The 9,764-nt window shown below is 36.8% G+C and overlaps 3 protein-coding genes across 3 annotated transcripts; 2 read left to right on the top strand and 1 right to left on the bottom strand.

Moving 5' to 3' along the window:
- Positions 1–588: 588 nt before the first annotated feature.
- On the bottom strand, positions 589–1,968 carry LOC140745773 (uncharacterized). The gene has a single exon (XM_073077668.1). It carries the CDS (start codon positions 1,535–1,537, stop codon positions 674–676), a length of 864 nt encoding a protein of 287 aa, XP_072933769.1. The 5' UTR covers positions 1,538–1,968; the 3' UTR covers positions 589–673.
- A 624-nt stretch (positions 1,969–2,592) lies between these two features.
- On the top strand, positions 2,593–3,495 carry LOC140745732 (UDP-glycosyltransferase UGT5-like). The gene is made up of 2 exons (XM_073077626.1): positions 2,593–3,003; positions 3,210–3,495. Exons 1-2 carry the CDS (start codon positions 2,735–2,737, stop codon positions 3,493–3,495), a joined length of 555 nt encoding a protein of 184 aa, XP_072933727.1. The 5' UTR covers positions 2,593–2,734.
- A 2,150-nt stretch (positions 3,496–5,645) lies between these two features.
- LOC140745731 (UDP-glucosyltransferase 2-like) lies at positions 5,646–8,702 on the top strand. The gene is made up of 4 exons (XM_073077625.1): positions 5,646–6,574; positions 6,923–7,145; positions 7,825–8,041; positions 8,420–8,702. Exons 1-4 carry the CDS (start codon positions 5,771–5,773, stop codon positions 8,700–8,702), a joined length of 1,527 nt encoding a protein of 508 aa, XP_072933726.1. The 5' UTR covers positions 5,646–5,770.
- Positions 8,703–9,764: the final 1,062 nt, after the last annotated feature.

Below are 9,764 nucleotides of genomic sequence, written 5' to 3'. Positions count from 1 at the left end.
ATACGGATATACGCCTAGCCTGCCAAGTCTCACTACTGGACTTTCACCTAGACAGAGTATATTTGTCACTTACCTGTTTTTGAAATATCTTCCTGTATTCTGATTTTGGCTCACATTTTTCAACCGGTTTTTCTTCATCTTCCTCTATGATCAACTTTTTTCGGCAACGGCAATCATGTTGAAATGATAATTTTCAACTCAAAGACAGCGGTCCTACATCGTCGCGTGCGCAGCCTCGACTGCGTTGCACAACACTAACCACGTGAAGCTAGCGTGGGGTGCGGTACGAGGTGCGTGGGGAAACGAGGCGTTCGCAACCTCGTTCCGCACTGTGTTAGCATTATTATTTGTTCAGTGCGGCACGAGGTCTAACAAACCCGACATGAGTTTGGTGTACCATAGAACTAGGAATCAGTAGTACATCACAAACATATAGTTATCACTCTCCTACACTGAACCAGACTGAAGTTATGCCTCTCGCACCACAGAGAAGTTAAAGCTTTTTCTTACCGCTATAACGACCAGACATGGACGAGGTGTTTTAAGCCGCGTTCCGCAGCTAACGTGTTAAGTAATAAATTACTAGTAGTAACATAAAAAAATAGATTAGTATAGTACCAAAATTTATCTTACGAGATTCACAGAGGAAATATACGTAGCTTAGTACGGTTAGTCATTTTTCTAATTGTAGCTTTTGAACCTGCTCCTCAGTTCTAATCGTAATAATGGGTGAGCTTTCATCTTTCCTTACGTAGACCTTACCATATGCAGTCCAGCAAAACTTGTAAGATCTAGTTTTAGCAAGGTCTCGAGCGAGGAAGTGAAGTCGGGATCCCTTTACAGTCAAGTGTTCAGATAAGAAGACTGGGACATCGGTCTGTTTTTTGAAGCCGAGATGTTTGCTGCAAATTTTTGACTTGTGTTTTATGTTGAAGGCCTTGCCTTTTTTAAGGATTTCAGACTTTAAAAGAGCAGAGGAGGTTTCCACAACGATCGGACTATTTTGTTCTTGAGGTTTCCTTCCCCGCACTCTATATATATCCTTAATGTCCGATCTATCAATTTTACATTCTAAGGTCTGAGAGAGACACATCACCATTTCTATTAATTCTTCCTTAGTCTCATTCTTCATCTTTGGTACATTTTTTATTTGAATATTACTTTTTCGACACCCTACTTGTAAGTCCTCTATTTTATTCTCTAAAATTGTAATATACTTCTTGTCTTCCCTTGCCTGGCTTTCTAGTAAATTAATTTTCTTTTTAAACTCTTCGTTTTGCGATGTTAAATATGCAATTGAATTCTCTATGTTTAGATTAGATTGCTGTATTATTTTTAAAGTATTTGAAACATGTTGCAGTTCCTTTTCTTGTTTACTCGAAAACAATGACATCATTTCTTTTATTTCCTTCTTAAAATCATTCAACTGAATAGTAAGTGAGTCCTGTGTGTCCTCCCTGGGCTTTTTAGCGCGCTGGGATACATAGGTCGGCGGCGATTCCGCATCAGTAAATGATTTGTCCATTGAAGAGTCCATGCGTACTAGGCTAGCAGCAGCGCCAAGCGATGATTACCTACGCCACTAAGTCGAGCAATATGGCGTCAAAACTAATATGGCCTTTGGTCAGTCACTTGCTGATTGAGTGTCCAGCAGCATACGTCACAGTGGGCGGGGCCAGCGCTGCGTTAATTACCCAACCACTTAACAAAGGGGCGTGGCCTACGCGTGTCTCAAGATGTCGTCGTAAGATGTGCACGCGCAGGATTGGTAATATAAAAGTTCTTACTTGTCAGCGGGAGTGAGACAACGAGCGGCGACTTGCGGTACTAGGATAAACAACACCTCTTCGACTTTATGCGTTCCTATTTTTCTTCACTAATTAAATTTCACAGAATTTAATTTAATATTTAATAAATAAAATATTTGCGGTTTTGGGCACGTTTACACTTTGCAGTGGTCCGGGGGGAAGAGGATTAACGTCGTAACATATCAAAAGTAGATGAACAATGACATATTTCATAGTGACGTTAGCTGTTTTTGTACATGACGGTGTTCAGCTTCTATTGACGTGTTGATGACGAACGATGTTCAATTCTTCATATAATTATGCTAGGGGTATTTTTGAATCCTTAATCTGTTCACCTATTCTTGAAACTGATTTTATTTACAGCACCTACTGCAATACATCAATGAATCACATTACGGAGTGATTTATATCAACTTTGGGCCCATGGTACAAGAGTCATCACTACCCAAACACATAATGGATGCAATACTGGATACCCTTCCTGAACTCCCCCAGAGGGTAATTTGGAAGTGGAACGCAGACGTTCTTCCTGGAAGCTCCAGGAATATTTACTTTTCGAAGCGGTTGGAACAAAACGACTTATTAGGTAAAATATTGAACTGAATTACTTGGTCATTCTGATCAGCTTCTATTGCCATTTCAATAGTTGCTAAATAGTCCTTTTGTTGCTAAGAATTGAAAATAACTTGAGAATTTACCTGTAAAATTTAATAAGATTAAAAAAAATGGAAAGTAACAAAAATAAATAAATGTATATCAAAAAGTGGATGCAAGTGGAAACCCGAATTGGGAAATTTTATTATTTATCAAAGATTGTAAGAAAATATAAATCTCTATTACAGTAGTTATGATGTTGCGTATAATAGATTACATTAGATATATCATTGACTCACTTTACATTTATTTAAACTACTGCGAGAATTCTGATGCAATTAACTGCAAAAAGGACAAACCTCTTTAACCGTTTCTCTGTTTCAGCTCACCCAAAAGTCCTAGCCTTCTTTTCAAGCGGCGATGTTTTAAGTGTTGCTGAAGCCATTCATCACGGGGTTCCTATGATTTTTTTGCCGGAGTTCAATGACCAGCCTACGAATACAGCTGCTGTGGAGGAGTCAGGCTTGGGCGTACAGATTAGAATTAGTGATCTTACGAAGGATAATCTCGTGAAGAAGTTCAAAATTGTGCTGGATTCGAAGTAAGACTACAAATTATATACTACTATAATTACATATGCTATTTCCCAGTAGGATTCTAAAGGTATGTCGATCACAAATGTTGTGAGAGGATTTTGTACGAATTTCTCACATTACCTTCTTTGCTGAGCAACACTCATCATATACAGAAGAATAATAAATTAGATATTTGTCAGTTACATTTCACTGATTCTTTTTTTAACAACAGCTTCAGAACCAGAGTAAAGATCCTCTCGAGTGCCTACGACGATCGACCACTATCAGCAATGTCGAGCGCCATCTTCTGGACGGAGTTCGCGGCGCAGCACAACGTGAGCGCGCGCCACCCCGCCGCCGACGTGCCGCTCCACCAGTACCTCTGCTTGGACGTCTTCGCTGTCATCGGGACCTTCATCGGAATCACTGCCATCTGTGTGATGATGCTTCTGAGATTAGTCCGTATAATTTTCATTGTGATAAGAAAGTCAGGGAACGAAAAGATTAAAACAGAATGATCATTCTAAAACTTGGGTATTTGTTAGTTTTATTTTGACAACTCTTACTTTTGTAAACTTTATTTCGTAAATACAGAAATCAGAGTTTTATAATTAAACTTAGCGATAAGATGGTAGAATGACGAACAGTAGGATTTGCATCAGTCTATTTAATGGTACTTTCCTGCCTGAGGTTACTCAAGGATGCACCTCTTCCCCAAGGACTAAGCTAGAATACCTTGGATATGTCTCTTTTACCACACCTTTCAAAATCTGACTAACCACAGCAGTTTAACGTTGTTGATAATTCAGAAATAGGTGTGAAGTTGGTTCCGCCGGAGTCGAAGCGGATACTTTTGACGCATTTATTTTGCATGAAGTATTTAAAAACATTTTATTTTTTTTTATTCCGACACTACGTTTTATATACTAACGATAAATTGTAATTGTAGATAATTATCAACTGTCAACTTGCAATGCGCCAGCGCAGTCGGCTAGTATACTCGTATTATCATGCGCAAAGAAGATTATCTCACCTGTGTAAATATGACGTAAACATTACTAAGACCTCATGCAATTTAAATCTAGATATTTAATAAACGTCGTTGTGTCTGTAGGTATACTATACAAAATATGATCCCCTACCCAGAAACAGGTTTTATAAAGGAATACATACATACACATACAAACATACATACAATCCAACTGATGGTAAATTGCTAATATTGCTTCTTAAGTTTTTTTTTTATTTAAATGTATTTTTAAATGTCAAGCAATAAATAAAATATTATTTCTTTTAAATTTAAATAAATAATGATTTATTCTAGTTAATAGTATTTTTTTAAATAGTTACGAGTTACGACACGACAAGAGCATTAAGTGAATACTAAATCTTAAATTTTAATTGTATCGGCGTTATCACTACTAACATAAAGATAAAAATGAAGGATTTGAATATTTCAGGGGTTCGTAGCCAAATATAAATTATAAAATCCAATTATAATTTTACTCATTTTTTGTCTGTCTGTATGTATTTTTTTTTTATAATATAATAGTAGCAGACGAGCATGCAGTCCACCTGATGGGAAGTGGTTACTGCCGCCCTTGGACATCCGTAATCAATACCAGATAGGATAAGATGTTTCTACCTGTGTTCGGCCACAGTTACGCCGCTACCCCTGAGGACTAAGCTGGAACGCCTCGGAAAAGTATGTCTTCCTTACCACACCGTCCAAACCAGAATACAGCCACGTTTAGCACTGCTGTTATGAAGCAGATTACAAAAGATTATTGTAAATACAAGTCATTAAATACTTTTAAACTGGTGCTTAGGATGGGCACATCGTAATCCAACGAAGTTCCATGTAACATTTTGTTAAGACATACATGTATATATATACACACATAACATTTATTAGTTGGTTAAAAATAAACTTAAATGTCATAAGACGTAGTATCACTTTTTTTTATAATATAGGAGTAGCGGACGAGCATGCAGTCCACCTGATGGTAAGTAGCTACTGCCGCCCACTGACATCAGTAATCAACCCCAGATAGGATTAGATATACCTACCTGAGGTCGGCCACAAATGCGCCGCTACCCCTGAGGATTAAGCTGGAACGCCTCGGAAAAGTCTGTCTCCCTTACCACACCCTTCAAACCGGAACACAGCAGCGCCTAACACTGCTGTTATTAGATAGAAATAGGTGTGGCGGTGGTGCCGCCGGAGTCGAACCACAAAGGGTTCTACCACCTTCAACTTGTGTAATCGAAAAAAAACAGAAGATATTATTTAAACACATTAATGATTGTTATATGACAATAGTGACTGTCGCACTGCATAATTGCTACCTGTATCTACTTAAAAAATATATAAAATTAAATAATTGTTAAAATATTATATGTAGCAATATACCAAAGTTTGGATTTACTGCAATATCGTTTATTTTAATTAAGTAATATCCTAGTCGTTCCTACTTTTCCTACAAAATTATGTTTGAAAGATAAAAATAATTACTTTATCCTTTGTAATACAAATGCAACACTTATTTTTATCGAACTATCAATAAAAATACTTGTAGCTATAATGTGTTAGCGACATATCTTGTATTACTTATTTAACAGAATGCACGACAATTTGTAGTTTAATTGTGAAAAAAAAAAGATACCGGCCGAATTGATAACCACATCCTTTTTGAAGTCGGTTAAAAATAGCGCGAGCGGATTACGTATTACAAGTGCAAGTAATTGTATACAGACATTGTGAATCATTAACGTGTATTTAAACTTGTGAAAATGGTGACTGTACGCTTTCTATTTTTAGTAATATTATGTCAGTGGAAATCAGTGGAATCTTTGAATATTTTGGGAATATTTGTGTATGAGGGACCGAGTCACTTCTTCGTGTTTAAACAGTACCTTGAGAAGTTAGCGGAGAAGGGACATAACCTGACCGTGATATCTCATTTCCCTCGCGAGGAAGTTATACCAAACTACCATGATATAAGCTTAGCTGGGACAATTAAAATCCCACAGGGTGCGATGCCAATGGAGCGCTCGTTTTGGACAATAATAAAAATCACGGACTATATTCTAGCCGCTGGCAACAATGATTGCAAGGTGATGCTCGAAAACGAATCCGTGCAGGAGTTGTGGAAATCGAAAAGGAAATTTGATTTGGTTATAATGGAGCACTTCACCAGCGACTGCGGTCTTGGACTGGCGTACAAACTAGACGCACCAGTTGTGCAGTTAAAGACAAGTGACTTCACGCCGTGGCAGTATGGTACTTTTGGTATACCATTCAATCCGTCATATGCTCCGTTCATTATGACCAGTAACCTCAAATCCTCGGTCTACAAAAGAGTAGAAAAAACAATACTTCATCATTTATTGATTTTCAAATATATGAACGCGCAAAAGGTAGATCAGGAAACTCTTGGGAAATATTTCGATATACCACCGCTGGAGCAGCTGAGTCGTGAAGTGAAGTTCTTGCTCCTGAACCATAACTTCGTGCTGACTGGATCGAGGCTTCTTCCATCCAATGTTATTGAAGTTGGAGGGTATCATGTTGCACCTCCGAAACCCTTACCTGCAGTAGGTATTTTTATCACTCTTTTTGTTTTATTTTATTTGTAGATATGTGGGTGGTAGAATAAGGTGGTAAAATTATCATACTTTTCCGAGGCGTACCAGCTTAGTCCTCGGGGGTAGCGGCGCATCTGTAGCAGACCTCAGGTAGGAATATCTAATTCTATCTGGGGTTGATTACAGATTTCCATGGGCGGCAGTATCCACTTACCATCAGGTGGTATGCATGCTCGTCTGCTACTCATATATTATAAAAAAATGTGGTATCTTTGCTTGTATTCAAGTAAAGACTGTTCAAGAATATCTTCTACAAATATAATTTCAACTCCTTAAAAAGTTAAATATTATTCTTAGGATATCCAAAAGTATGTAGAAGAATCGAAGAATGGAGTAATTTACATCAGTTTTGGAACCCTGTTAAATGAAGCATCTCTACCAGAATACAAAATGAAAGCCATTCTAGATGCTTTAGCTGAACTGCCGCAGAGAGTCGTATGGAAGTGGAATGGACAAATCTTTTCTGGAGACCGGAACAAAATTTACGCAGCTAAGTGGTTGCCACAAAATGATTTATTGGGTAAGCAATCAAAATAAACACTATTTCTTTCAACTTTTTATAAAAAAGTACTATCGTAATATTAGATCTTAAAAGATTTTGGATTTCAGACTCCAATTATTTTTGGCTAAAAAAGTTTTGTTAAGAGCAGATATATTCTGGGTTTAAAGAACAGTCATTCTGAATCCTCAAAGACAGCAACGCATCTGTGGCTAACATTAGATAGATCCCTAATTTTATCTTGGGTTGAATACAAAATCCATGGGCGCAGGGCATGTAAGCAGTGATAGCCTAGTGTTTAAGAAACTCGGCCACTTGATCGAGGGGTCCGAGGTTCAAATCCCAAGTATGCACCTCTGATGTTTTCAAAGTTATGTGCATATTAGAAGTCATTATCACTTGCTTAAACGGTGAAGGAAAACATCGCGAGAAATCTTGCATGCCTGAGAAATCTTGCCTGAGAAAAGAAGTTTTTAAAGGTATGTCAAGTGTACCAATACGCACTTGGCCAACGTGGTGGACTATGACCTATTCTGAGAGGAGACCCGTGCTCAGCAGTGAGACAATAAAAGGATGATTATGATAATAATGATCTATGGGCGATGGTGGTCACTTACCATTATGAACTCCTCTTCCTCTTTCTTTACTACTATTATTTCATGTAAAGTTAATTTTTCCTGACTTTTGTTGTTTATTCCAGCTCATCCAAATGTCCACGCCTTCTTTTCACACAGTGGTCATCTAAGTGCCATTGAAGCAATCTTCCATGGGGTTCCCATGATTGCCATGCCAGTGCTTGGGGATCAGCCGGCGATCGCAGATTGCGTCGAGAGATCTGGTTTGGGGGTTCAAATAGCACTCAATGAACTAACGAAGGATGAGCTGTTGAACAAGTTTAGAACTGTGCTGGCATCAGAGTAAGATTTTTTAAATATTTTTTTCCAAAAATAAGTAATTCTTAAAAATACTTATGTAAGTATATAGTGAATATATTAAATACTTGTAGTATTTTAAAATAAATAGTGCAATGTAACACTATCTACAGTTTGTATTAAAGCTTTAGATAACGTACTGATTGGTATATTTCAATTTCATAGAGAAGATCGGTTAATTTCAAATTAAGTATTTATTGTGGCCAATAAGCGCTTACTCACATATTCAATTGGAAGAAGTCTGTTTTGTCTAATGACTTAGTTTGACCTCCAGACAAGTATATCATGCTCTTCAAATCAGAAAACGGAAGATTAAGAAGAAGAGTCCTTCCAGCTCCTTTCATTAACCAATTCTTTTACCAGCTTCAGAGCCAGAGTGAAGAGTCTCTCTAGAGCGTACAGCGCCCGGCCTGCGTCAGCGATGTCGAGCGCCATCTTCTGGACGGAGTTCGCGGCGCAGCACAACGTGAGCGCGCGCCACCCCGCCGCCGACGTGCCGCTGCACCAGTACCTCTGCTTGGACGTCATCGCTGTCATCGGGACCTTCATCACCATCTGTATATTGATACTGTGGAAAGTGCTTAATTTACTTTTGTCATTTACAAGAAAGTTCATAAATTTGAATGTAAAGAATAAAAGAGATTGATAATTCTAGGATTTAACATAGATATACCTAAGTTACTGACAAAAGAAGTTTAGTTGAAAGACCGAGGAGATGTAGTGTGTTAGAAGACCAAGCAAAAAACAGTAGTCTTCGCTCATTTATAATTGTACTGATACGAAAATTCGGCATACATTAAATTTTTGTGCATTGCAGTACAAATAATTAAAAAATAAGTAAATGAATTAATTTTAAATGCACACTCGTATTTATTTTCATTTGTAGTTATTTATCGTAATTTATTACGACATAAGCAATTACTGTATTTAAATCGAACTTAAATTATAGCAGTTTTATCCATTAACTACTTTCTTATACCAATTAGATAAGCCATTAAGGTCTAAGTTTTATGGGTACATTATAGGTACGAGTATGATATATATGATAATATCATATGAAAGACATAAAGAAAAGTGTCTAAAATAAAAAAAAAAAAAAAAATTAAGCTCATGGACTTTTCACAATAACACAAACACAAAGCCGTTTTCTATTTTTCTACCTATTACTCGTTATAAGAAATGCTTAAATCAGTGACGTTTGTACATCACAGTTATAATAAACCCAAGTTGTTTTAAATGCAATAAATAATAAATTATATGTAGATTTTGGTCTAATAAACTGTTATAACTGACAGTAGCAATAGTACGGTAATGTGTTGAAAAAAGACTGTAGTTTTTTTTATTTTTATTTAGGAACATTTATAACTTTTCTAAGTTTTTTAAGAGGAATATTTTTTAAGCTTTGTAATAGTGTAAAATAATTTAAATTATAGTTACTTTGACAATCTATTTTTTAAGAAAACTATATCCAAATATATGAAGGGAAAGGGGGTTGATGAGACAAACTAGACAAAGCCATATGCAATGTCATAACTAAAGATTAGCATATAACTTAAGCTTATTTGAAGTTTGTAGTTCGAGGTCCATTCTTCCGAAAAACAATTCTGTCTTAATTAGGCAAATTGATTAGCAGTCTGGACGGCACTGCACGCCTAATTACAAATTCAAAAGACCTAAGACTAGGGATGGAAAAATAATCGATTTTGAT

The sequence above is a fragment of the Epargyreus clarus genome, unplaced genomic scaffold (genome assembly GCF_041222505.1).
Source record: "Epargyreus clarus isolate Ecla_fem2 unplaced genomic scaffold, WU_Ecla_fem_2.2 ptg000011l, whole genome shotgun sequence".
Lineage (NCBI taxonomy): Eukaryota > Metazoa > Arthropoda > Insecta > Lepidoptera > Hesperiidae > Epargyreus > Epargyreus clarus.
The sequence above is the reverse complement of the archived record's forward strand: the minus strand, read 5'-3'. Positions and strand labels throughout refer to the sequence as shown.

What these genes read in the sequence shown, in the direction of transcription:
- LOC140745773 (XM_073077668.1), bottom strand. Translation starts at nt 1,537, where the DNA reads ATGGACTCTTCAATGGACAAATCATTTACTGATGCGGAATCGCCGCCG.
- LOC140745732 (XM_073077626.1), top strand. Translation starts at nt 2,735, where the DNA reads ATGCAATTAACTGCAAAAAGGACAAACCTCTTTAACCGTTTCTCTGTT. An exon ending in AAAATTGTGCTGGATTCGAA is followed by an intron (nt 3,004 to 3,209) that starts GTAAGACTACAA and finishes TTTTAACAACAG; the next exon opens with CTTCAGAACCAGAGTAAAGA.
- LOC140745731 (XM_073077625.1), top strand. Translation starts at nt 5,771, where the DNA reads ATGGTGACTGTACGCTTTCTATTTTTAGTAATATTATGTCAGTGGAAA. An exon ending in GCCACAAAATGATTTATTGG is followed by an intron (nt 7,146 to 7,824) that starts GTAAGCAATCAA and finishes TGTTTATTCCAG; the next exon opens with CTCATCCAAATGTCCACGCC. An exon ending in AGAACTGTGCTGGCATCAGA is followed by an intron (nt 8,042 to 8,419) that starts GTAAGATTTTTT and finishes TTCTTTTACCAG; the next exon opens with CTTCAGAGCCAGAGTGAAGA.